This window comes from Pelodiscus sinensis, chromosome 5 (genome assembly GCF_052426305.1).
Source record: "Pelodiscus sinensis isolate ZL-2025 chromosome 5, ASM5242630v1, whole genome shotgun sequence".
Classification (NCBI taxonomy): Eukaryota; Metazoa; Chordata; order Testudines; family Trionychidae; genus Pelodiscus; species Pelodiscus sinensis.
This window is the reverse complement of record NC_143056.1, coordinates 115,290,358-115,318,028: the sequence shown is the minus strand read 5'-3', so window position 1 is coordinate 115,318,028 and position 27,671 is coordinate 115,290,358. Positions and strand designations below refer to the sequence as shown.

The 27,671-nt window shown below is 44.2% G+C and overlaps 3 protein-coding genes across 5 annotated transcripts in view; all 3 read right to left on the bottom strand.

Moving 5' to 3' along the window:
- CARS1 (cysteinyl-tRNA synthetase 1) overlaps positions 1-1,352 on the bottom strand; it is a 56,472-nt gene extending 55,120 nt beyond the window's left edge. Inside the window, exon 1 of one of the 3 annotated variants that reach the window (XM_006134900.5) lies at positions 1,175-1,352. In XM_006134900.5, the coding sequence (XP_006134962.3) occupies positions 1,175-1,199 (25 nt within the window). In that variant the 5' untranslated portion in view covers positions 1,200-1,352. Of the gene's footprint in view, positions 1-90; positions 883-1,174 lie in introns of those variants that run through there. The other 2 variants (XM_006134899.5, XM_025190597.3) reach the window with 2 other exon arrangements.
- A 3,860-nt stretch (positions 1,353-5,212) lies between these two features.
- LOC102462633 (tumor necrosis factor receptor superfamily member 10B-like) lies at positions 5,213-22,374 on the bottom strand. Its single transcript, XM_006134898.5, has 10 exons — positions 22,137-22,374; positions 18,326-18,431; positions 16,427-16,558; positions 16,069-16,180; positions 15,372-15,445; positions 13,771-13,881; positions 11,267-11,292; positions 9,489-9,818; positions 8,592-8,646; positions 5,213-6,305 (listed from the first exon to the last, which is right to left on the bottom strand). Exons 1-10 carry the CDS (start codon positions 22,173-22,175, stop codon positions 6,004-6,006), a joined length of 1,287 nt encoding a protein of 428 aa, XP_006134960.3. The 5' UTR covers positions 22,176-22,374; the 3' UTR covers positions 5,213-6,003.
- Positions 22,375-25,863: 3,489 nt separating this feature from the next.
- The window catches only part of OSBPL5 (oxysterol binding protein like 5), a 246,834-nt gene continuing 245,026 nt past the window's right edge, over positions 25,864-27,671 (bottom strand). The window contains exon 22 of the mRNA XM_075928129.2: positions 25,864-27,170. Within this exon, the coding sequence (XP_075784244.1) occupies positions 27,035-27,170 (136 nt within the window). The 3' untranslated portion in view covers positions 25,864-27,034. The remainder of the gene's footprint in view (positions 27,171-27,671) is intronic.

The window sequence follows — 27,671 nt, the reverse complement described above, 5'->3', positions numbered from 1 at the left end:
GAAAAGCAATCATTAGAAGACAAAGGAGAAGGGACAACATAGGATTTCAAATACATTTAAGCTATATAACAGGGACTCCTAGACACTCACATATCAATAATGGTATTTCAGGCTTGTATTGCTGGTATTCCAAGTTTTGCCTCATAAAGAAGTAAGTGTCTCACTCTTCTACCACTGCTCAGTTTCTGTGAGAGCAGTCTACCCATCCCAATGGCATAGTTATACTGACTTAGCACAGACCAAATGTGGGTCAGATAGGCAGCTGTAGCTGTCTAGGAAGCATAGGATACATATGATTTGTTACACTCATAGTATCTACTCTAATCCTCCATGGTGTAGTTTCGAGGGCGCATAGTTTCGAGCAGCCACCTACAGCAGTTAGGTCCTTGAAAGCTCTTTAAATCCAAACTTCAAATATCTCAGTCTCAACAAGTGATGAGCCTTTGCCTCTCACTACTTCTTATCTATAAGGCAGGAAGACACCTCAGTGACATTCACATGAGCTAAACTAAGTCCCCCAGCTCTTGAAACAGCACAGAATTCATAGCGCCCCTTCCTAATGTACTAGAAAAAAGTAAACATCTGATGTCACACACCACGGCTAGAACACCTGCCACGGTCCGGGCATTTGCAGGCTCACCCCAGTTTCGCAACTGGATATTTCAGGTTCTGTTCGAGTAAGGGGTCAGCCCCGCAGCAGAGTTTTGACACAGCGCGGCGCTAACTAGCAAAGCCGGCACAACACGTGAAGGCAGCGCTACGCCCCGGGCTGGCCCGGAGCCGGGCACTGGTGGGGCACCACAACGCGGTGGCAGGGCACGACACCGCGGCACCAGGGTGCGGGGGCATCACGCCCCAGCGACAGGCGGCAATGACACCAAGAGCCCCGGTGACATCTCCCCCCCCCCCCAACCCTTGTACTAGGACACGGCTCCTGGATGCAATGACATCACGGCGCGGGGCAGGGTAACCGCCCAGCGGGTCGCTAGCTCGCCCCTGGCGCGGGGGGGGGCACGCGCCAGTGGCAGTGCGCGAGGACGCAGTGACCCGTTGCCATGGCACGGAATCTCTACCCCACGGATGCGACACCCCGCCCCTCCCCCATACTGCTGCCTTGCACCTCGAGCGGCCTTAAAGGGGCCGCGTCCGCCCGCGCCCGGGACCCGCCACTCACCGTGCTGCCTGCCGGCTGCCGCCATCCCGCTCCCTCCTCCTCCTCCGTCTGCCGCGTCCAGCCGCCTAGTTCTCTCACAGGCTGATGCAAGACCGCACCCGGATGGGAAACCATCGCTCCGCCTCTGGCCGACACTTCCGGTGACCACCGAGTAACTAAGCAACGAAGAAAAACGCACCTCCGCCGCAGCCGGTGTCACGTGACGGAGGCGGTCGAGCCGGCGCGACAAGAAGCTGGTGCGCGTGCGCGACTGGGAGGTGCCTTTCCAGTCTCTCTTTGCCTGCTAGCGGCCCCCCTCCCTCCCCGAGGCGGGGCCTGTGAATTCCATCCCTCCTCCACCCAGCTCTGGGAGGCGGGGCTTGTGAGGCTCCTCCCCCTCCATGAGCTTGGTCCCTGCAAAGAGAAAGGGACTGGTAGGGGGTACTGCGTTCCCTCCTCTGGGCAAGAATTAGGGCCTGGGGGTTCCCCCTGCCCTATTTACCCTCCTCAGGAGCCAATGGGGGAAAGACCTGCAGGGTTGTCAACTCTCCTGGGCCAGGCACCATTGTTACAAATGGCATCCGGTTTGTTTGAGTGGGCAACTCTGACACCATCATCTCTGCAGAGTGACCACTGGACAGTGCTGTCAGCCCTTATCACATTGAACATCATTGCTGTGTCTAGACTGGCAAGTTTTTCGGCAAAAACTGGCCAGCTGTCTATACTCGCTGCTTGAATTTCCGCAAGAACACTGACGATCTCATGTAAGATTGTCAGTATTCTTGCGGAAATACTATGCTGCTCCCGTTCGGGCAAAAGCCCTCTTGCACAAATGCTTTTGCGCAAGAGAGCCAGTGTAGACAACGCGGTATTGTTTTGCACAAGAAAACCCTGATCACGAAAATGACAATCGGGGCTTTCGTGCGCAAAACCCCGTCTAGATTGGCAAGGACGCTTTTCTGCAAAAAGTGATTTTGCGGAAGAGAGTCCATGCCAATCCAGGCGCTTTTTTCTGCAAATGCTTTTAATGGAAAAACTTTTCCGTTAAAAGCATTTGCAGAAAATCATGCCAGTCTAGACATAGCCAATGAGTGAGAGGCCTCTGCCCTCAAAACCTTTGATATTGGCATAGACATGATGAGTTGAAAATAATAAATTGTGGGATTTTCTGGCGCCTGAAGTCACACTTGTAGGCAATCTTCTCGCTGTAACCACAAAGGCTAGGGATGTGCATTTATTTTAAAAAGGAAATTGAAAGTCTCTCTGAATCAAATTACACCAAATGAAGGAGTCGGGGCTTTATAAAAAACACCAACTATCACGAGAGTTGGGATACAATCACATGAGTTGGCATTACAGAGAATGCTAAGTTCTATTCACCCATGCCACCATGGATGCTATAATAATGGCACAGCTGCCATCAAGAGGTTTAATGTAAGAGCAACTTGAGGCTGATTTGTAGAAGGCCTTTGACTGACTATAGTTAGTCTGTGCACAGTAGAGCAGAGTTATAGGCAGCCCTAGCCCTGAATACTTCAACTCTGCAGGTACAAGCTGAAATCTTGAGTTCATATTACATAGCTGTAAATTAATACAGAAAGCAAATGGAGAGATGCACCATAATATAGAGGTATTAGGTGCAGGAATATAGGGCGCTGCTCTGTTGGAGCATGGCAGGTTCCCCGGTTTTAAGGAAAAAGTTGATACAAATCAGAATTTGGACCCACTTCATCTTCCTTCTTCTTCCAACTCATCAAGAACATATGTACAACAAGAAATCTAGCTTCAGTTTTTAGTCAAGGTGAGGAGACTATTGTTTCAACAATGCTGATGTTATTCAGTTTCAGTTCTAGCCCAAGCATCACAATAAAGCTAGGGGGAGGAAGGTGCTTATGATCCTTTAAACCAGTGTTACTCTACCCATTTACCATTGTGGGCCACATGTGCAGCTCTCCATGGGTATATCTACACTGCACCTGGAGCTCAAAATGAACTACCCAATTTAAGCTACACAAACTACGTCTGAGTCAATTTCGAAATAGCTTATTTCAAAATTTGGCGCCATCTACACAGCACTTATTTTGAACTAAATCACTATTCTGAAATGTCCCTTACTCCTCGCGGAATGAGGTTCACAGGGAAGTTGGATAGCGAGCTTGTTATATTTTGAAATAACAGATACGTTCAAAGGACATGGAATAGCTATTTTGCAATACCTGTGGTATCCCAAAATAGTGCTGCAGTATAGAAGTAGCCTGTATGTTATGTGGGCTGCCTCCAAACTATACATTACCTGCAGGGCACTGAGGATGTCACATGGGACAAAACTACGCCGATAGGGCTGAAAACCACTGTTCTAAACAGAGGTTACCCACATCATTTGTGCTACCCCATCCCAGTGCAATATGCAAGAATGCAGAGACAGAATTAATGCAGATTTTTCTTGCTTTTTGCCTAACAATTTAGCCCTTTAATTGTCTAACAATTCTTCATTAGTATAACTTTTGCTTTGTGTAAATACTAAAACATGGATTGAAACAAAGTACATTCAATTCTGGTCTACCTGGTAATAAGCTTTCTCTTTGTAAGCAGAAAGATTCAAAAAGCATGAAGGAGCTTATTAAATCTTTTAGCATTAGGGTAAGAATCAATGTACTGGAGGCATAAAATATTAAAATACATATTTGAAAAAGTTATATTGTGTCAAATGTCACATGGATATTCACTAAAATTGTTGTAACCATAAGCAGTTGCTAGCTGTGTATTGTCCAGAGCAAAGCTTACATTTGCTCCTCTTCTCTGTCCAGTTTCCCCACTAGATCAGTAAAAGGTACATCACAATAATACCTTGTCTGCCCCTGCATTTTAACCACTAGTACAGCTGCATTTGTACAAACTCTTACCATGGACACATTGGTGCAATTTACGCCATATGATTTTACATCGTCACAGATTTGTAGAGCTATAACAGTGGCTAAAACCCTAATGGAGACAGGCCTCAAGAGAGGCCTTGGTAAAGTATTTGTGAATTTAATCAATGAAAATTATCACTAAAAGGTGTATAATATTACACACACAATCCCATAGTACCTATAAATAGCCACTAAAATTTTTAGTCCAAGGACAGGAGAAAGTAGAATATTAATCTTAAATGTATCCAGGCCAAAAAGTTAGAATTGTTGCAGAACTACTAATAGTATTATTTTTAAAAAGTCTCCAATTACTAAAATAAAACCTTCAAAATTAGAGACCAAATGAGACAGAATATTCATTTATAAAACAGCACATTTAAGAAAGTGGAAATCTTTTAATAGAAAAAAGATATAAAAGTACATATTCAACAAGCAGAAGTTTGAAGTAGAAATTCTATTTGCATAATTTCATTAGATTGGACAATAAAAACAATACAGTATTTAAATGGTTAAAACCAGATTTATAGATTGTTACATATACTGATTACATACTGTTTATTAGTAAACCAGGCCCATTCAAACAACTGCATTTTGCAAAGACAAATGCAATGTTATACATCTAGAAACAAGGAATACAGGCCATACGGACAGAAAGGAGAATAGGGAAATCAATGCCCATGGAAAAGATTTAAGGGCACAGTAAAAAAATAATTAAATAAATAAAAATCCCACACCAACATCTCTGTGTGATGCTGTAGCAGAAGGCTAATGTAATCTTTGTATACATAAACAGGTTAGTGAGGTAAGAAGTGATTTTATTTCTGTGGCACTGGGGAGATCAATAGCAGAATAATGCTTACAGTTTTGGTGTGCACATTTTAAAAAGGATGTTGAAAAATTGGAAAGTTACTGAGATGAGCTACAAAAATTATTCAAGCGCACGAGAAAATGCTTTATGTGGAAGACTTTCTTAGCTTATCAAAAAGATGAGGCACTGGATTCCAGTAAAGAAGCACTTTCTAGGGGAGAAAATACTGGGTACTACAGGGCTCTTTCATCTAGCAGAGAAAGGCAAAATAAGAATCATGTCTAGAAACTAAATCTAGATAAATTCAAATAAAAAATAAGGCAGAGAGTGCAATCAGCCTTTGGAACAAATTCTCAAGAGATATGGTGGATTCTTCATCTCCTGATGTCTTCATATTTTGATAGGATGCCTTTTTGGAAGATATTCTTTAGCCAAACACAAGTTATTGCCCTCAATACAAGGGTCACTGGGTGAAATTTTATGACCCGAGTAACACAAGAGACCAGACTAAATGGTATAATGGCCCATTCAGACCTTAAACTCTACGGATCTCTTCAAATTACAGTGTTCTCAAACATATTCTTCACTGCATATAAAAATAACTGAGGATTCTGGATGTTGTTTATTCCTGTTTATCAGTACAAATAATATGCTTCAAAATCGTCCATAACAAATGTCACTCCCTCCAATTACTATACAAATAACCTTACAGTTCTCATTTGGAAAGACATAACATTTAAAGTTTATTATATAGTTCAGTGTAAACCTATGTTCTTTCCTCAACCCAACATGAAAAGGGTACCTGAGTTTATTTAGTATATTACAATTCAGGACAAATTCTTAGTGAACTCAGCAACTTGAATGCTTGTCATGTTTAAGTAACGACAAATTGAGTACTGTAATTTTCATTTCTGAGACACAACAATTCTAGATGAAATGAGTTGCAGTGAAGAAATCAGAACTCATTTCTCTGTTTGTTTTACCAGTAGGTTTTATGTTGATATTTTCAGTTTTCTCAAACCAACAATTTAAAAAAATGGCAACATGCACTAAAGCAGGTCACAAACAGAAACATGTCTTTAGAATTTACAGATTCTTTTCGTTTTGGTTTTTTGTTGATAATAGTATACTCAATAGCCTTCAGCCTCTAGTATAGTTATAATATCCTTACTTATTAAATACTTTACTATGTTTTCATAGGCCCTTCTAAGTCCTATATTCCATAAACTATCTAATAATTTAATAATAGAAGCCTCATTTCCAAATTTGTTTCTCCAAATGATTAGCATCTGATAATATTGTTCTTCAATATTTTTCGGATGGTCAAAAACTGTTTTATGAATTTCATTATCTGTTAGATGAGTTCTCATAAACATGTTCCAGTTGCATGATGGTACTTCTTTTATAAAATAATAAAGAATGTCACTCAGTCCTAAGGGGGGAAAAAAACACATCACTAAATATTTTAAAATGACCTGTTCAATAGATGCATATTGTACACTTGTAGAAGTTCTGAGAAAAAAATTCAGTTCAATTGCCGTTCTACTACTTTTTCAATTTGTAGTTTTGCTTTTTCTGGCATATAATTTGATTTAAGGGCTTAAATAAACTCTTAAAAGGAGAGTATTCCAGCAATATATTCCATTTGTTCAACCAGGTACTGATAAATTGGGAATACAAATAAAGAGGCATGTTTTAGTTTGCATGGTAGCTATCTGTAGAAGATGAAATGTGCTGTGCAGGAAACATCTAAAGCTGAAACTTTATGTCATAATAGTATTATAACTAAGTTGTTCTAAATGGAACCCTCTTATTCCTTTAATATACAACAGATCTCGTTTACAAAGTGTGGTATTGTACAAGAACACGGTATGAATTTCTATGAGCACCAATGTACTGCATGCTAACTGGCCCATATAGATCCTGCTTGCATGCACTAAAAGTTCCTTAGTGTGGGTCAAATTGCACTACGTTAATGTGCACTAGAGACTTTTAGTTGGTGCCAGCAGGGTCTACATGGGCCAGTTAAAGTGCAACATGGTGCATTTTGGAGCTCACAGCTCTCTGATTAAGGTTGCCAGGTATCCAGTATTCTACCGGACAGTCCGGTATTTGCGCTCTTTGTCCAGTAAAAAAAAAGAAAAGAGAATACAGTACATGTGCAATGTCCGGTATTCTCTGATTTTTCCGGCTGCGCACCGGACGGAAGCCTGACGTGGGCAGGGGGAGCAGCTGGAAGGCGGGGCCATGATCGGCGCTAGGAGCCTGTGATTGCGCAGAAGCCTTGCTGGGGTGGGGGGAGTGGCTGGGAGTCCCTGCCATTCCCCCCACCCCCGCCAGTGTTCTGTGCAATCACAGGCTCCCAGCGCCGATGGTGGCCCCGCCTCCCAGCCTGGGAGTACCAGCTGGGAGGCGGAGCTGCAATCGCAGCTCTAAGTGCTTCAGAAGCCTTGCGGGGGCTGTGGGAGTGGCTGGGACTCTGAAGCTAGGCTTCTGAAGAGCCCAGAGCAGCAATCATGGCCCCGCCTCCCAGCTGGGGCTCCTGTGATTGCACAGAAGCCTGGCAGGGACGAGAGGAGTGGCTGGGAGTCCATCTGGCAACCCTACCTCTGATGCATATTGCTTCCATCTGTAACCAGGCCCCAACCATAGGACAGGAGCAGAGAGAAGTTTAAAATCAAGTTGTATCCAAAATCCCTCATCAGAGACCGGTCAGCAAGTCAACAAAAGTGGTGAAGCCTATCCTAAATCAACAATCAAGGCACAGCTACCAATTGCTTTCCTATTCAAAATAGTCCTTTAAAAAGGCCAAAGACAACATTATGTGTACTTCCAAGCAGTCTTTTAAAATGGGAGGTTGTCTACTGAAGATGGTCTTTGTACAGGTTTCACTGTAGTTTTAAGGTTCTTGTTTATTTTTTATGCCTTTCTGACCATTCTTAGCAATGATTTTTACCCATATATCTATACAACTATTAGTGTGTTATTGTCTGCCAAGGTAAGGCTAATGTCACCAGTACCTTCAGATCAGAACATGGTTTACCTCCATCAGTGCTACATAATATACCAATTCACAATTAGATTTACTAGTATCTGATACACTCTTGCCTTTTATGCATTTTAATGGACATTCTATAAGTAAAGCTGCTGTCCAAAAATAACCTCCATTTGGTTCACACTGCAGATTGCAGAGCTGGCACATAAATGAACTTATTACTGGAGTACGGCCACCTCTAAAAAGCGACTGTTTTTAAAGTTAACACACACTCTGAACAGTGATCTTTAACAACATGAATATATGAGGGGGAGGTTGTTTTTCCTAGCACAGAACTAAGATTATGTGACCCATAACATAATTCCTAGTGCTATGGCTTAGTGCTGCCTGACCACTCAAGGTTCCTTCCAATTCTATGATTCTACATCTCCTGTCCCTATCAATACATAGTGAAAGAACTGTATCCTTAGTAATAATTATTTGTAATGAAATGTGTGTGTGGAGGGGTTGTACAAAAACAATGAAAATACAGAAACAATCTGCAGTTAAGAAGTTCTAATGCTGAGAGCAGGACCAATGGTTTGTAAAAATTTAAACAAATATCTATTATTCATATAGACCATAATTATGTAAACTCAAAAGAGGAAGTCAGATCAGCCCAGTATTCTGCTGACTATTATCAATTTTAGATCCCTAATACGGTGGGGTACTTGAATTACTCACCTTCTTGGGAAAGGTCTTTAACTTCTATATGAGGCTTGGCTTCAGAATCCCCGACCTGTAATATAATAGAAATATTTATTTTTATTCAAACAGAACCAAACGTTCTTTGTTCATTTACAATCCTCATCCTTGTACCATCTGGTGATTTGATTTCACAGACTCTAAAATGGTGGGCATGAGAATTCATAGTCTTCACAGAATAAACTCAAAAAGCCAGCTCTGCCCTAAGAATTGAGACAACAGTATGATGGGAGCTACAGGTTACAGGGATATGCTGGCCACTGCTTCTTGTAACTCCCACTATCCAGGAACAGTAAACCATGGCCAAAGGGAGCTGTGGGTGGTGCTAGGCCTGCAGATGCTCATTGTAAACTACCTCATGGCTCACCAGCGAATTACCCTGACAGGCCATGTGCCAAAAGTAGCTCTAGATCAGTGGTCCCCAACCTTTTGAGGTTGTCGGGCGCCAGGGGGCGTGGCCGTTCGCCCGCCGGGCGCGGGGGGGGTGGGGACACTTGCGCGCCTGGGGGCGCCCCCCCCCATAGCCGCATGCCCGGGGCCCCCCCATAGCCACGCACCTGGGGGCCCCCCCCATAGCCACGCGCCCGGGGCCGTCGCTCTCCTCCCCCGCAAGCGCCGCGCGCCCGGGGCCAGGGCCAGGGCCGGCGCTTCACCCCCTTCCCCCCGCAAGCGCCACGCGCCCGGGGCTGGCGCTTCCCCCCCACAAGCGCCGCGCGCCCAGGGCCGACGCTCCCCGCAAGCGCCGCGCCATGTGCCTGGGGCCAGGCCAGCCCCGAGCACCTGGCGGGCGCATGGCGCCCGCGGGCACCGTGTTGGGGACCACGGCACTAGATGTTAAGAGAAGCTATTACATTGCTTCTGTGAGGTTATACTTACCAGCCGAGATATAGGTATCCCAACATTTGACATATTAGAGTATCCTGTGTGAAAGGCAAAATTAGGTTTCTCTGGAGGCTTCACTGGTGCTGAATATTCTGTAGTCCTGTGGGAAGGCCCTTCCCATGAGTTGTTTTCATCGTTTAGCAGTAGGCCACTTCTCTCAGAAAATACAACACAGTTATCCTCGGGCACTTCACTTTTTAGCGCAGAATCAGAACTATTAACTGGTGGACTCTGAACAGAGTCTTGGATCTCTGAAATGGGTGTATTAGCATTAGCATTCTTCTTCTCTGGTGCAAAGAACATTTCAGTGCTGTCCTGAGACTCCTGTAAGGAATGAGTGACTTATTAAAGAGTGCTATTCAAATTGCTTTATGAAAGCATACATTGCAGTGGAAGATTTTACACTTAGTGCCTCCTCACAAATGACACATCCCACATAACATTGTAGCGTCTGAATTTTTACTAAGTGACAAACAGCAAGCTTTAACCACTAGACCTTTGACAGAATAGCAAAGAAGTTACATGTGAGATTCTGTAGATAGACCAGAAAACATTTCACTACGATCATTTTGAGAGAGATATCTGCTTTGGGCCTGTGAGAAGACAAGCAGAATGCCTCCCCAGCTCTTACCACTACCCCAGTTTAACCCGATATTCTTTGCATCTTCAGTTTCTTGATTGTAACCTATTTCTTTGCTAAGCCTTTACAGCACACACAACCAACCACACCCCACAAGTTCAGAACAAAAACAATGACAAAACAGAGCAGGATGAGCCATTTACTATGGGCCTCAAGAGTCACACAAGTTTAAAGTGACCGACTTCCCTAAGGCATCTGGCAGAATTGAGATATTTTGTTTAAACTTTTCCTAGGGACAGCATTTAATGAAGGTCTTTCAACTGTCTCTCTCCCTTACTATTATTTAAGTAAACATCGCTATTAAATAGGTAACTGAGAAAGCCTTATCTGTGCCTACCAACGATATCTAGTATTAAACTTTAACCCAAATATATAAATAGGAGCGCCTTAAAACCTAATGGAGAAAATGCAGATTCTACAAAAATTCCCTCCAAATTACTATTTGCCTTAAGCAGGTTGAATTTAAGTAATATGTGCAGTTCTTGGCACCTCGATATCACAGTGACATTTACAACTGCATAGTTCCAAGGAGAGCAGCAAAAGTGATGGGGCTTTTATTTGTATTGCGACTGTGTGTCTCAACACCAAGCATGAATCATAGGCACTAACTTACGAGCAGAAGTCAGGACAAAAGTCAGGGTCACTTTATGACCTCTATCAACCTCATATGGAATTAAGATGTAAGCGGATCCATTTAGGACATTGCTAGGGGATGCAACTAGAAATAATGGTATTAAGTTAATGAAATGAATGAAAAAGTTAGGTAATAAAGGAAAGCTTTCTGACAGAGAATTATTAAGGATCTGAAATATTATTCCATGGAAAGTACCGGAGGCTCCATCATATCAGACATTTAAAACAAAACAAGACACTAAAGAATACGTTATATTGTAGAGAGTAATCCAATATTAACAGGAGGGTTAATCAGAGAACCAACAAGTTTTGTTTTTTTCTGCATGACATGAAGAAAAGTGTCCCAATTTTCGATGGCAATCAAGACAGACAAAGTGACTAAATGTGCATTATTTATAATTAAACAGATTGAAACTATTTGTTTAATTAAAAAGAACTTTTGTTCAATTAATATACAGGTAAAAGGGAAAAAATGGCATGTGTCCAAAGGAAAACTTACCACATCTTTTTCTGCATCTTTGTTTTCTGAAACATAAGAAGATGTATTAAAAACATGGGCTGTGGCCACAAAAGCTCATGATACCATCTACATGTTTTGTTAGTCTATAAAGTGCTACCAGACCAGTTTTTGTTTAAGTTTATCCTGTACAGACTAACTCAGCTACCTGCTGGAGCTTCATTCTCTACTAAGTTATTATATAGATGGAGAAATACCTCTCACAGAACTGGAAGGGACCTTGAGAAGTCACTGAGTCCAGTCCACTTCCCTCACGGCAAGACCAAGTACCATCCCTGACAGATTTGCCCCAGATCCCTAACTGGCCCCCTCAAGGGCTGAACTCACAACCCTGGATTTAACAGACCAATGTGCAAACCACTGAGCTATCCCTTCCCTCATAGACATTAATACACTAATCCAACTATATTTTAAAAATATATTAGTGTGAATTAGTGTAACCACTACATTGAGAAGCTGTGTAAGGGAGTTACTCAATCTTAACCACAACTTTCAATGTTGAGCAGGCTGTTCAACTAGAGCAGGCTGACATGTTCAAGGAACTGTAAGACTCCCTTCTGCCCAAATGGATGGGTCATACTGTACCTGCTACATAGATCCCAACTAGAATGCTTGATTAATATCTAATTCCTCTTAGTAATCCCAGCCAAATTCCACTTGTTCTGAACATGATCTTTTCCGTTAACTGTAGAATCTGAATAGTTTACTATAATTTTTAAGGCCTCAGTTCCAAAAGCTCGTCAGAGACATACTCACAGGGCTCGTCTAGACTATGCAGAAGATTCAAAAGATTCCGATCTCACTTTTGAAAGCAGAGCTTTCTAAAGTGAAAGTAGTCAGGATGCGGCTTTTTCGGCAATCCCTCCTCCCTTTTTTGAGCCACGTAAACCTCATTTTTGAGGAAAAGCGGCTTTTTGAAAAAGGGCGAGGGTTGCCTCTTTCAAATCTTCCGCATGCTCTAGATGAGCCCTTAGTTCCCTCTGAGACAAATTCTGATCAATTCTGCTTTTAACAGACGTAACAGAGAGCACATTTTGGCTCCCTTTTTGAGAATTCTGTACAGCTGAACTAAACTTCTAAATATGTGTATTTTTTTCCAACTACAGATTGAATCTCCCAAATCCTGGACTCTCTGGTCCAGCAACATCCGTGATCTAGCAGGGCCAGGGATGCTGCTGCACCAAAGAACCCCGAAGCAACGCAGTGGCTGCGAAAGCTGTGGCTGGGCTAGGCGGCGTCTGGGGAGCCCTGTCCTGGCCCGGAACCCCCATCATCAATGGGGCCAGGTGGTGGCCAGAGAGCCCCAGCCCAGGAACCCCGGCATCAATGGGGCCAGGCAGTAGCCCGGGAGCTCCTGCCTGGGCTGGTGAACCCCCGGCTGCAGCTGGGCTGCCTGTGGCCAGGCGGCCCTAGCCAGGAACCCTGAGAAACCCTGGTGGCAGCGGGGCTGGGATGACCAGGCAACCTCTGCTGGGGAACCCCCGGCTGAAGTGGGGCTGGTGGAGGCAGGTAGCCAGAATCCCCAGCAGCAGTGTGGGGTGGCCACGTGGTGGTGACTGGGGAAGCCCTGGTGGCAGCAGAGCCAGCTGTGGCGAACACCCTGTGGCAGAGACCAAGCAGTCCCCCCCCATGGACCCCAGGAGACCCTGGGACAGTGGGCAGGCAGCAAAGTGGGGAGCTGTGATGGGCCAACATTAGTGGGGCCAGCGGCAGGGCAGGGAGTCCCAGGGAGAGAAGCCCGGGAGCGGGGCAGCCAGCAGAGAAGCACTGACCTCCCCTGGTCTGGCAAACTCCCTGGTCCAGGTCAGCTCAGATCCCAAGGGTGCCGGACCAGGGAGGTCCAACCTGTAGTGTCATTTTATACGCAACAATGAAAAAACTAATACCCCTTTCTGCCTTTTTATTCTTATGTTTGAGAATAGGGTTATCTTCCAGGATTTGCAATAGGATTCTTAGAGGATTTAGCAACTTGAGCAGCTTCCACGTGTATAATGCTAAAGTGAAGCTAGTAAACTTTACACTCCAAATAAAAACATCATTGTATTAGAGAAACTGAGGGTACAATCTTGGTTACCACTTGCCACCCCCCACCTCTGAGCCCCTATACTAAGGTCATTCACACTCTCACCTACGGAAAGAGCTAATGCTGCTCTCCTTAAATGGTCAGGAGATTCTCACTAAACTAAACAGTTTTACAGACTATTTCCCACTGGAGACTGAAGCCCCGATTCAGCAAGATACTAATCAGATGCCTAACTTTAGGTATGTAAGTATTCCCACTGAAATCAAGGACTAACCAGGTACTTAGAGTAACACATATGCTTAAGAGTTCTGCTGAATCAGGGCCCAAGAGAGCAGGAGAACAGCTCTTAAAATGGACCCACTGCATGGGCAGCACAAGCGCCACAAGGACAACCTCAGTTCTTACTAGCTTTGGAAACTTGAGTCTCTGTGCATCTCAAGTTATCCATGGGAAAATTAATTACCTTTATTTGTTTTATTATATGATGTCCTTATCTTAAGTAAAACACATCCAACTACAAGGAGGAACATGAAGATGAAAATCCCAGCAACCCAAGCTGCAGAATTCTCAGTCCCTGGGGGGAAAAAAAACAAAAACAAACTTGAAATACTAAGTCAAGCATAAAACAGGATTTTTTTTCTTTTTCAGTGTAAGAACATAGATGTTCCAGATAAAAATAGAGACCAACATTTGTTGAAATATAGCAGTTTGTTACAGTGACAGCTCTAGTTTCTCCCCCAAGAAAGTCACCATCTCTCAGATATGAATACACCATCAGAATATCGATACTGGTGCGTGTTAGTGCAAATTAAAAGACAGAAAAAGGGAATCTATAAGCTCTGTGGGGAAAATAAATTCAATGTATTTTATATCCTTTCAGATGTATGTCACAATACAGGTACAGGCAATCCCCGGCTTACGTACAAGATAGGGACTGTAGGTTTGTTCTTAAGTTGAATCTGTATGTAAGTCGGAACTGGCGTCCAGATTCAGCCGCTGCTGAAACTGACCAGCGGCTGACTACAAGAAGCCCGAGGCAGAGTTGCTCTGCCCTGGGCTTCCTGGAATCAGCCGCTGATCAGTTTCAACAGCGGCTGAATCTGGACACCAGTTCCAACTTACATACAGATTCAACTTAAGAACCCCAGGCGTCCCCAAGTCAGCTGCTGCTGAAACTGATCAGCGGCTGATTCCAGGAAGCCCGGGGCAGAGCAACTCTGCCTCGGGTTTCCTGTAGTCAGCTGCTGGTCAGTTTCAGCAGCAGCTAACTTGGGGACGCCTGGGTCAGAGCAGCTGGGGTGCTGCTGGGTTGGTCCAGTAGCGCCAAGAGCAGCGCTGCGGGACCAACCGGCAGCGCCCCAGCTGCTCTGACCCAGGCGTCCCGAGAAAAGCCTGGTCTGCTCGGGGGGGGGGGGGGGGGGGGCACACTAGCTGCCTCCCCCAGCAGACCAGGGAGACGTGGGCGGCGGGACCGAGACACGCCGCGGTCCCCCCGCCTGGGTCCTCCGCGGCTTTGCTCCGCGTCTCCCTGGTCTGCTGGGGGGGGGGGGGGCGGAGGGCCCTCCCAGTAGACCAGGGAGACGCGGAGCAGCTTTTCTTGCCCCGGAGGACGCGGGCGGTGGGACCACGGGCGCGTCTGGGTGGTCCTGCCGCCCACGTCCTCCAGGGCAAGAAAAGCCCCGTTCGTAAGTGCGGATCCGACATAAGTCGGATCCGCGTAACCCGGGGACTGCCTGTATTTTGCAGGTTTTAATATTTAACTAAACTACCAATAGCTTTAAACTGTGTTAACATGACAGCTTGGAAAAGCATGTCTACTTTGTCATGCTTTCCACCAAGACAAGACACCTGTGCTAGTTTAAAAATCACCACAAGTATTGGCTGGTTACATAACCCATACTAGGAAAGTCTTTGTCTCAATTTAGTGGCTCCCAGTGTGCATAGCGTGGGATCATCAATCACTTAAAAGTAGCATTTCAAGTCTCACTTTCATAATCTGATTCTGAATTAACCATAATGGGTCAGAAACTCACATTACTCCTCTAAGCATAAATTATACTGTACCTTTGGGTGGATGGTCACACTCCAGGTCAACTGTTGCATTGCATTTCTGCACAGTTTCTTTCCCTTCTGGGCACCTAACATTTGTAACAAAAATATAATTATCAAGTCTGTACTTGTGCTCATCCCTGTTCTCATAGAAACAATATAGACATGTATTAAAAGTATAAATTTTGTAAAAGAAAAATTGTCCTTACCACTTACTAAGAAAGAGAACTTGAAATAACAGATGAAGAAAAAAAGAATTCTAAACATTTGTATGACAGTATAGCTAAAACACAAAAGCCCAAGGGGCGACATTTATGTGCACAAATATTTACTGAAAGAAAAAAATACTAACTTAAAGTATGAAATTAGTCTGCAGCAATAGTTGGCCCCATGCTATAAAATTCTAGGTATTCTACTGACATTAGCTGTCCTGAATGGTGTCCTGCAAAGCTTATTCAAATGTGGCAGGCGAAGGAATCAGAAAATATAGCAGGAACATTTGTGTACAGGCAAAGCATCAAGCAGGAGAGCAACTCTCACAGATACACAGTTCAGGCATGCATTTAACTTCAAACACATAAGCAGTCCCTTTGACTTCAATGAATTATTCATGTGTCTAAAGATAAATGTGAGTAAACGTTTAAAGAAGCTGAGTGCTACATTTTTACACACAATATAGAAGACTACTGCCAACATCAGCTACTGTACATACTTGGACTTGCATCTGTAACACATTTCACAGCCTTGAGTAGGGCAGAAATAGCCTGGCTTGCACTGACATTCAGTATCGCTCGTTGAAGTGCAGGTCCTCACAGTTACTTGATCTGAGAAAAATAAGTTAATCACAAAAGTTACAAATGTAATCAGGCTGAACTGGTGATCCCTCTTCTATCAAAAATAAGTTACACCCACACTATAAAAAAGAAGTTATTTTTAAAAAGCATAAGCATTCTTAAATCTATGAAAATAACAATAGGACTGAGGCAACAGACTTTTCTGAGGAACAAAGACTAATGATACTTTTCCCAAAACAAGCCAAATGTATTTATATATGAGACCACGCTTTGTACCTTCTTTGCACAGTTTACATGGCATGCATTCATCTAGGCCATTTGCATGAGCAGTGTAATCCTCCCCATCTCTGCAATGGCTACAAACGCCTTCAGTATGGGGAATCTTGCAGTGGTTAGCAACATAAGTGCCTGTAAGAAGGAAGAAGAAGAATTCAACATTATAGCTGTATACCTCAAGTAGTATTAGGATACAGTTAACTGTATTCAAGCATATTGCAATAAGTACTTTCTCTATTGTCTGCTTCAAAAGAACTCCTTTTGAATGGGATTAAATATAGGCAATAAATCCAGGAAGAACAAATGAGATATCAGTGGCCAGATAACATTAGAAAAATAAGTAAATAACTAATAATCAGAGGCCAACAGACTTGGAGTTTGTCTCCACTACAGAAAGAGGAAAAAAATATTTTACAGAAGTTTTCATCAATAATAGTTCCGTTTTTTGTTTTTTTTTACTTTTTGTTAAAAAGGACATTTTTCTGAAATACCAGGGGTGAGAAATAACCATCCCGCAGGCCAGGGTTAGCCCCTGGCAGTCTGCCATCACTGTGTTTACCTGCGGTTCCACAGATATGCATGCTTGCAGCTCCCAGTGGTTGAGAATGTCAATCCACAGCCAACGGGAGCTGCAAGCACCCAGAAGTATGGAAGCAAAGGTAAACAAAGAAGCAGCGGTGTGCCAGGGGCTAATCCTGGCAAACCACCTCTGTCTTCTTGTCCCCTGTGATGTACTCTACTTACAAAGGTGCCTGTATTTTTTAATGGAAGATTTTAACAACAAAGTAATTGTGTCAGTGTTTTCCCTAGTTCTATATGGACACACATTGCCTATTGACAAATAGGGATGTTAGTTTGTCATCGTTCAACACAACTATCAGTTTGTGTTCAGAACAGGCTCGGAATAGATTCATGAAAATGCTTCACGTGAGACTGATGTGACTGGGAGCGTGTTGGGGAGCTCAGACAGCTCTGGCTAACGCTCTTTCTCTGAAACCAGTGCCATTAGCTGCTCACTGAGTTAAATTCACCCTTGTGCAGAGAGCCCACACAAGACCTACCCTGAACTTACATCTTACCTATGGCTCTCCAGTCACGAGTTCATCCCATGTGAGTGAACTGTTGAGCCTGTGGAGAGGACTCAGGCTGCTGTGTCCCCTTGCTATCAACTGCACAATCAGGGTGGAATTCCTTGAAACAGGGCCCAAGTCACAGTAAAATAATGATGTGTGCTGTTCAAGGTCTCTGCGCCAGGGTGAATTTGACCCTTGAGTACTAAATTCACTCACAAGATTCAGAAAATCTACAGGGCAAGCCTCGTGTATAACAAATTGAGGTTAGCTTTGTCCAAGGAGCATTCTAAATGAAAGTGGCCCTATAAAGAACAAATAAATTTAACACACATCTACAAGAGGTATAGCCATATAGTTTACAAAATTAAGGAAGTTTTGCTCATAGATTTAATACACATCCAATATCTGCTATTGACACTGAGTGTTTGAGTCTGATAAGCATTATTACAATTAGGTAACGCTGGGGGATAAAACAATGACCGGGGCTTTGGTTCAGTTTTCAAGAGTTCAGACAAAGTTCTTCATCTCTGAACTGCTTCCTTCAGTATTGATGTAGACTCTGCCTTTTAGCACAGGCCCATGTTTCTTGACAGACTGCCAAGGTTACTCATGCCCAGCCTATTTCATGAAAGGGTGGATACCATTCTGAAGTGAGCTGCTGAATAAGAGGAGGGAACAGCATAAAATGGCTCTCGATGGCTTTTGCCAACATGTATTGTTCTTGTATACAGTTTTTAATCTTAAAGCTAAAAAACCCAACAGCACAAACATCTTCTCTGAGAAATGCTCCATTAGCCAAGGAAACTATAAATCATGAAGTGCTTACCAGCAGGACAGTATTTACAGCAGTAGTCATAATACAGATATTCTCCATCACCACAACTGTGGCTGCTGGGCTCTGCTCTTCGCTCAGATATTGCTGATGAATCAACCTACAGAAAATACACCCCCAATGTGTTGAATGAACAACTCCCCATCACTGTACATCCTCAGTGCGATGCCTTTGGACGTATTAGGTTATTCTAAGACTTCAACAAGAAAGAGGAAAAATTCTCTCTCGTTAAGTATAAAAGTTACAAGTAACTGCAGCCGAGTCTGTTATTTCCAGGACCAACTGTGCCAGCCCGTCACGCCAACCACCCAAATCACTCAAAATCTAGGGCTCAGAGTGGTTGCACTGTACTCTAGGGACAGCTCTGACTGCAGTAAGGACAAAACAGCATGATGGGGGCTTGAGCAAAGTAAACACATTTTAAAAAGCACTATCAAACCCATCACACTGTAATCTCAAGGTGGGCTTTGTTTTTGAAAGAATGCTTAAAGGTGATCTGCAAACATCATTCTTTTAAGATTAGGCCTTTGCCCTTTATTGCTCTTATATAAGGGGAGCCTGAAAGGCATTTCAGGTTTTAAGATTTCTTCCCCTCCCCCAACTCTGGGAGAGTCAGGGATTTTGAATTTGGTCTTTCTTGATTTTGCAAAATGACCACTGGGAAGGCCTGAGAGCAGGCCTACCAACAGAAGGGACAAAGGGGGCAATTGCCCTGGAGCCCAGCCATTCAAAGAGAACTTGAGCTCTCAGCCACCAACGCTGCTACTGTGGCACTGGCCTTCTGGATCCCTTTGAATTGCCACTGGAGCAGCAATGAGTCATGATTTTGTGATGGATGGTCCAAGACTTAGTGCTCTAGCCCAGGAGACATAGGTTCAATTCTCTGCTCCATCAGAGGCTTCCTGCGGCACACTGGGCTCTGTTTGCGTCTTGGGGCTTATCTACATGATAGTGTAGGTATCTCTTACTGCACCTCCTCAAGGGACAGTACGTAGTTCCAAGAAAAATTGTGTCTCCCCGTCACCTTGTGTCTCTCCATCTGTCTGTTGTACGCGTTTGTCTTTTGTCATATATTTCAATTGTAAGCTCTTTGGTGCACCAACCTTTCTTTTTTATGAGTATGCTATACAGAGTATAGCAAAAAGAGTTCCTTAGACTTACTTGGAGTCTCTCCAGCAAATACCAGCAGCATAGCAATGACTAACTAAATCATAGCATAGTGATAGAAAGGTAGCTGTGTTAGTCTGGTGTAGCTGAAACAAAATACAGGACTATGTAGCACTTTAAAGACTAACAAGATGGTTTATTAGATGATGAGCTTTCGTGGGCCACATCCACTTCCTCAGATCAAATTTTCTTCCACTATTTGATCTGAGGAAGTGGGTCTGGCCCATGAAAGCTCATCATCTAATAAACCATCTTGTTAGTCTTTAAAGTGCTACATAGTCCTGTATTTTAAATCATAGCAGGATCTTAAACATTGGAATTTAGGGAGTTGACATTTAAAACAAAAATCAGGGACCATCTGTCCCTGCCCCCTTCCACTAGTATCAAGTGGGGATGTAAAATACCATGTATTTGATTAACTGGCTAAACAATTAACATGAGGTTAACCAATTAAGGAGGAAACAACAAATGGTCTGGTAGCACTTTAAGAGACTAACAAAACATGTAGATGGTATCATGAGCTTTCGTGGGCACAGCTCACTTCTTCAGATGACTGGAGCTTTGAGTTTAGCATGTGCAGACTCAAAATAAATAGGAGAGAAGGGGAAGGGGGGAGGAAAAAAATTAGGGGAATCAGACAGGGAGCTAGAGGGAATTAGTAAATATCTGAAGATTGGGTAGTTAAAACTAAGCAGATAAGATTCAAAGTCAATTGACGGGAAGGAGACTATCAACTGACTGATTCTTATCTGCTTTGTTTTAACTACCCAATCTTCTTACGGATTCCCTCTAGCTCCCTGTCTCCCAACCCCCTCTTTTTTTTTCCTCCCCCACCCCTTCTCTCCTATTTATTTTGGGTCTGCACATCCTAAACTCAAAACTCCAGTCACCTGAAGAAGTAGGAGCTGCTTTACCCTGGTGTGAGCAGCCCCAACCTCTGGCCCCTTTGGGCCTGCCTGCAGCAGCCCTTGGCTCTGATGCACAGGACCTGAAGGAGACCCCATGGTAAGGATGTTAAATTTTGATTAATCAGCTAATCGAGTAATTGATGGAATTTCCAGAATGGAAACCCTGCGAACTGGGACTGCTTTGGTCCCACTCCCTCCGTATCCGTGCTGCGCCTCTGCCTTCTCTATCCCCTAGCAGAGATGGTGCTGGGGGAAGAATGGCGTTTAAGCTTTTAAGCCAGTTCCCCCCAGCACCAGCTCCTGCTCTGCTCCCCCCCTTGGTGCCTCTGATACAGTGACTAGTTGAGTAGCAACTAGTGACTCAACTACCCGATAAGCCAGTGTTTCCCAATTTATTTGGCCATGGAACCCCTAGAATTGCCTTTTAAAAAAAAAGGCCCCTGCCACATTTCGTTGATGGGAAAAAAAAAAAAAAAAAAAGCAAAAGCCCTTGCCATGGCGGGGGAGGGAGGGGGAAATGGCTGGTGGGAAGCAGAACTAGCCAGGAGGGGGTTGGGGGAGCGGGGCTGGCCGGGAGGGGGTCAGGGAGAGTGGGGCTGGCTGGAGGAGCAGTGGGAGGGGAGGAAACCGGCCAATGGGGAGCTGGGATGTCCCGGGCGCATGCAGATCCTGGGGCACATTGCGTGAGTCTGGCCCCAGGGATTCCACACCCCTCCCCAGCCCCTTTCCTCTCTACTGCGTAGATGTGTATTGCCTGGCTGGTAGACATGCTCACTCAGTGTGAGTGTGTCTACTTGCCAGGCAGTACACAACTCCGTACAGATACACATGATAATAATAAAGCTTTTAATTAGAAAATACCAGACATTTATATGTCCCGTATTTTCTCAATTTGTTTCGTGGAGAGAAAGCTCAAATACCTGACGGTCCGGTTCAAAACTGGACACCTGGCAACCCTACCTAGATGTGTCTGACCAGTGAAAAGGGAAAGGTCCGGATCTGGCCAGTTCCTGGTTGGGGGAGGAGGGGCGGAGGACAGGAATTGTGTCCTGGCAGGCCAGCACACATCACTGATGTCTTCGCCTGGGAAATGACAGGAGAATGCTCTGGATACTTGGCATGCAAGGCCAGGGTTCGGGGAAGCGAGTTTCTGCTTTGCTCTCCTCTGATTAGCAATCTAGCCACCTCCAGACGCCTTTGCGGCGACGCAGAGTCAGACGAAGGCTTTGATTTGTCTCTGCCGAGCTCCTCACTCAGGCTGCCAATCAATCAACACGCCAGGCTAGTCCCGCAGCCTCCGGGAATTCACCCTTCAGTAAATACAGGTGACGGAATCTCGTGACGGAATCTCCGGACGCAGCCCGAGCGGGCAACCCCTAAGGGCCACGGCGCAGCTGCAAGATCCCGGGAGCGAGCTCTCTACCAGTCCATAGTTGAGAGAAAAGTTTTTTTTCTTAAAAGCGGGGAGAACAGCCCCTCCCCCCCCCTTTGCCCCGGCAGCCAGAAACACCTGGCCCGCAGGGGATCTCCCCCCAAACCCTTTCCCCCAGCGGGCTCTCGCCCAGAACCGAAGGGAGCGACAGCTCCCCTGCCCTGCCCCCCATAGTTCAGCCGCCGGGCAGCCAGCGAGCGGGGCTGGGCGTTCCCCGGCGGAGCTCGGGTGCCCGGGATCGGCACGGCCCGCTGCGCCCACCCCCCAGGGACAAGGGCGTCGCCCCGCCCGCACTTACCCCCAGCAGCAAGAGCAGCAAGAGGAGCCCGGCGCCCATGGCGGAGCCCGGCGTAAACTGAAGAACCGGCTGCGGCCGCCCGGCTCCAACACTCACCAGCTCCTCTTGGGCGGAGCCTGCCGCCAGGGCGCTGAGCCACAGGGCGGGGGCGGAGCTCGCCTCTAGCCCCGGACACCCGAGCCCCCCTCCCCGCTTGCTGGTGTCTCCCTGACGTAGCTAAGAGTGTGGGGTGATTTCCTTTGTCGCTCTGCCCCGCTCCAGTCCTTCGTGAGTGCCTCGAACAGGCAAAGCGAAGGCTCCACTCGCCCCTCCCTGCCTTAGTTCATAGACAGCCCCTCTGCCTTACTCCTCACCTCCCTGAGAAGAGGCTCTTACGTTAAAATTGCCTTCCCCTGGGCATTAAAGTGTCTCAGTTACTCTGTGGCTTTAAAAGGACCAGCAGCCTTGTGCCACTAGGGCTGGTAGCCAGTAGTCCACTATCGGATAAGCATAAGCTTGTGGGGTAGTTGAGTGGAGTATGGACTACTTGCTTCCCCCAACCCTTGCTGGGGAGAGATCTCTCTGCAGTGCCACCTGCTCCCCCCCCCCATCACAGGCATAAGTATGGTTGCCAGATGATTTCAACAAAAATACCTGACACACTTAACATCACACTCTACATTACATTTTATTTATAAAATTCCAGACATTTCTATTTTCTCCATTTGTTTCCTAAACAGAAAACTCAAATAGTAGATGATCAGGGTCAAAACTGGACACCTGGCATAAGGCGGGGGATGGGGTGACTGCTATGGCTTCAGCCCTGTCCACAGGGCTCCCAGCCAAGCAGCTCTGTTCCAGGTGTCCAGGGCTGGCCGCAGGCAGGGGCTACTTACCACATTTAAAATGCAGAGGTGCAGTGCAACTGGCTCTGGGAGCTACCCCGGCTGTAGCTCTACAGAGTGGCCCTTATCGACTAATTATGTAGTCAGTACAAATTGTATCAACCACACAATTAGCCAGATAACGGCAATTTAACATCCTTTTGTGGCCCTTAGAAACTAACAAAAATATATAGAACCAGTGCTTTTTTTTGTGATGGTACTACACAGTACTGGTACCTGCAGTCAGAGCTCAACAACTTTTCCCCTGGAGTACCAGTACCTTTTTTGTGTTTAAAAAACCAACCAACCAAACAAAAAAGCACTGTATAGAATCATGAGCTTTTGTGGGTAAAACCCCATCTGAAGTGGATATCACCCGTGAAAGCTCACAACTCTATGTATATTAGTTAGTCTTTAAGGTGTCACAGGACTGCTCTTCTTTTCCAGTAGACACATCATGGTCGTAGTAAATTCCTGGAGTAAAAATGGCACCTAAAGCTTCTGCTACCAAGTACACAGGGTGCTGAGAACATTTTTTTTCTAACATCAGAAATGCTTCTTTAGATAAACAGACCAATGATCCCTCCTTTCTGCTGAAAAAAAAACTACCCAGCCTAAATGGCAACCGTGCTAAATACCGAATGTGTAGACAGATGCAGTCCTTGACTTAAAAGAATGACAATGGTAAAATATGATTTTTCTGTGGGTCAGTGGTCTCTGATCTGAAAAAGGTTCCCCACCCGTGCCCTAAATAAAGACAATGTTAAAACTTTTTGTAATGCCCATTAATATTTTACTTTATTTAAAACAAAGTTTGCTAAACTGACATGGTAAAGCACTTAGTCTGTTTAATCATTTTGACTTATATTTCCTTTTTTTACTGTTTATATATACTCCATTATGTTATAGTTGTTATGTTATAGTTGCGTATTTACCATTTTATGCTCCAGTAACCCAATATGAATAATTTAGTATTTACCTTAGAGATAAGCGAAGGCATTTTGTCTTCGTGGGTGGGTGGTTGGCTGGTGGTTTGCAGAAATGATTATTTTCAGTGGGGTGGGCCACAGGCCAAAAAGTTTGAGAACCACTGGTTTAGTGGGATCATGTCTGCTTCCAGTGACTGGACCCAGAAACTAACATCCTGAGATTTAAAGATATTTCTCTTCTGGTTTGTGTGGAAGGGGCTTGTACTTGTACCTACTGAAGGATCTGGGTTGGATTCTCTTGGATGACCATGACAAGTATTTTCTATCTATCTTCTTCACTGAAAACACGCACATGAATGTTCTCTTTCTGATTTACAACTACAGCAATTATTTGTTGATTTAATCCAGCTGCTGTTTTAGCAGGCTGTGTATATTAAGCAGGAACAGATGTTGGAGACTCCTCCCATCCTGCCACCTCTAATGTCAAATTGGTGTACTAAGGGAATGTTTCTATGTCTGCACTGAAAATCTCTAAGAACCTTAATATTACTGCTAATAGGACTAATACAATGAATAATGGGAACTAATGAAATTCCGTGAGGATGCATACGGTTTCTTAAAATGGAAGAGTTCCAACAACTTCAAGCATTTGCTCACTCAGCACCTGCCAATGGCATCCAAATCAGCATCCCCACTCTTTGGCCCAGACTATCTTTACAAACTTTTACATTCTTTTCCAAAATGTACATCAACCATACCCTGAAGACATAACATTCCTGCAATAGAGGATAGGTTTCTATATCAGCACATTGCTAGCTAGTCTAATGCAAGGTCTGGAAAGGAGATAAACACAAAAATATGAAAACATAAAGACAAGACACAGAAGCATTGACAGTTGAGAGAGGCCAGATAAGTACCAGCTGCTGAACACAAAGAACTTGGAGGCAAGTTGTTTGTAATAATCAACATTGTTTGAAAGCGGATGCAGGAACGAAGGCCAAGATTTTTCAAGGGTAACTACTGACCTTGGGTGTCCAGACTTAAACATTCAGAAGTGCTAGATTTTTAGACAGTCCTGAGTACCTGCCCATGCAAAGTTTGGCCCCACCATGAATATTAAGGAAAGAAGGGATCAGTCTAATCAACGAGTCTGACCTCTTGTATGTCACAAGCCAGAGAATTACAACTACTTACCCCTGTGTGGAGTAACACACAATAACTTGTGTTTGGCTAAAGCACACCCTCCAGAAAGACTCTAGTCTTGATTTGAAGACACAAGAAATTGAAAATCCATCACTTCCCTTAATAATTTACTCAATGTTAATCACGTTTAGAATTTGTGTATCATTTCTCATTTGAATTGGTGTGGTTGCAGCTGTAATCCTAGCTAGTTGGGAAGCTAAGGGTAGCAGATAATTTGAGCTCGGGGGTTCTGGGCTGTGGTGTTTAATGTATTATGCCAGTTGGGTGTCTGGCACCACTGATTAGCAAGTGGCAGCTAGAACAACATAGGTGGCATGTTGTGATCGGTGCTCTCCCTGTAAAGGGCTCATGGTGATAACGTGGTGGATCTGTACGGTGTTTCAGCAAGACAGACATCCAGAAATCACCTATCACTTTTGAAAAGCACGGCCTAGATTTGAGAGTTAAGCCACTGTTAGATCATTACATTTAGCCATTCCCATTCCATACACAAGACAGAGAACATCTACCAGACATTTCTTTGATCATCATCCATGAGCTGTTCCTCCTCCTTTCTGGAGGAAGACAAGTCATTGAGTCACTCAGAGCTAGCATGGAATGCTCCTCTCTTCTATAGACGTATGGTAGCCCGCTATACACCTATAACTGTATACTGTTTAGTGGGAAAGCATGACATAAAATTCATGTAATGTATGTAAACGGCTACAAAATGAGAAAAGTCCCAAACACAAATTGTCATGGAAAGTTCTGTGTAATTTTATTTCAACATATCAAGCACAAACAGGTTCCCTTAACTGGGGAACATGACAAGGAACGTAGTTAAAAATTTGGAAACATTTACATTTGAAGTTGGCCAGTCTGGCACCACCACTAAGTATTTTAAGGCTGTATATATAGCAGTACTTACCACTCAGAGCTACTTCAGGCCAGACAAGAAAGGCTTAGTACTGACTGCCGTCTATAGAGAATATTGCAAATTTTTTTTAAAAATGGTGTAAAATAGGAAGACTATTAACAGGGTTAACAATGCAGTGGCAAAGCCCTTACCCTTCCTGACCTTTACTGAGATGTGCCTACAATCAAATACACAAACTTGCTCCCTCATATGGGGCAATGGGCAATTTCAGAGGAATTCTATACAACTCTTGTGTTATTATAATATAAAAAACAGCCACATTGCCAAGAAAAAGTCACCAGGATTTATAAACAAGCATGTCTGACATTTGACTCAGTGGATCTAGTTCAGGACCTAATCAGCTCTGTGTACTGAATGATTCCCATTTCATAAGAGTGGCAACTCTAGGAAATTGTGCATATTTACAATCTGTGCAGTGTAGAGTGATGCACATTCTCAAGTCCATCTGTGTGTGTGTCAACAGCAAAATCCTAAGAGAAACGGTGACCGAAAACCAAGTGGCTGGAGTTTTGGACCATCGTCCGGGGGTCCCCTCGCATAACTGAATGAGACCAATAAACATCTTGAAAATTGACAGTAAGAATCCTTCCCACCTCCCCAACCTTTAGAGCTAGAAAACAATCCAATGGAACCATTCTAAAGCCATGTGGATGTTCATCATTATTGGGGCACCAATACTGCTTGGTAATTATTGATTGTATCAGAAAATGATGAGACATAGAAAATAAACTGCACAGTTAAAGCTACATTTGGCTTTAGCATTAAGGCCCGTACAGGTAAAGAGGTCCTTGAAGATGTACACGTAAAAAGGCAAATGACAATCTGAAGGAACTAAACAAGGTTGGTTCCCTGGGTCCCTTTTTAGCCCGTCTCTTTTGTCCATCTCTGCTGTGTTGGTTTTAAAGTGCTTGGTGCCTCAATGGGCTCCTTGCGCGAGTGTCCCCCTCCTGCAGCCAGTAACTTTTATTGCTGCCAAACGTAGTGCTTTTATTTGAAGACATAATTAATGAACAGCTGACACGTAAGAAAGACGCAAATGAGAAACCAACAGCGAGAGTCCAGGAGGAGGTTTTCAGAAGCGGTCCTCCTGTAGAAAGATTTTTTGTTCAGAGCAGTGAGGTTTCTGAAACAACAAGGAATAAAAGTCATTTGCATCTAGGAAAGAATTTTACAGATAGATATTCTTCTCCCTGTCCCTCCCGCCACCCACCCAGTCCCAGACACAGATAAACACACAGCTACCATTCCCAGTCCTGGAGATCCTACACAGATAAAACTCCCTGTGACTTAAATTTAGAAGCCTGTTTTGATGAGTACAAGATCAGGCCCACAAGTTTTTCTCTTTTAACCAGGGAATAATATAAATATGTCCTGTCTTTTATCCCTTGTCTACCTTTTATAAACTATAAAACCTTTGAGACAGATATTGCCTCACTATGTGTATGTGAAGAACCCAGAACAATGAAGCCCCGATATTGATTACTATGATTAGGGTCTCTTGGTGCTACTTGCAATACAAACAATTATTATAAAAGGGTTGATTTTCATGCAACAGAAACAGTAGGAATACAATTTTCAGAAGGCATTAGGACCTGGAAAATCCAGCTCTGATTGTAGGACAGCC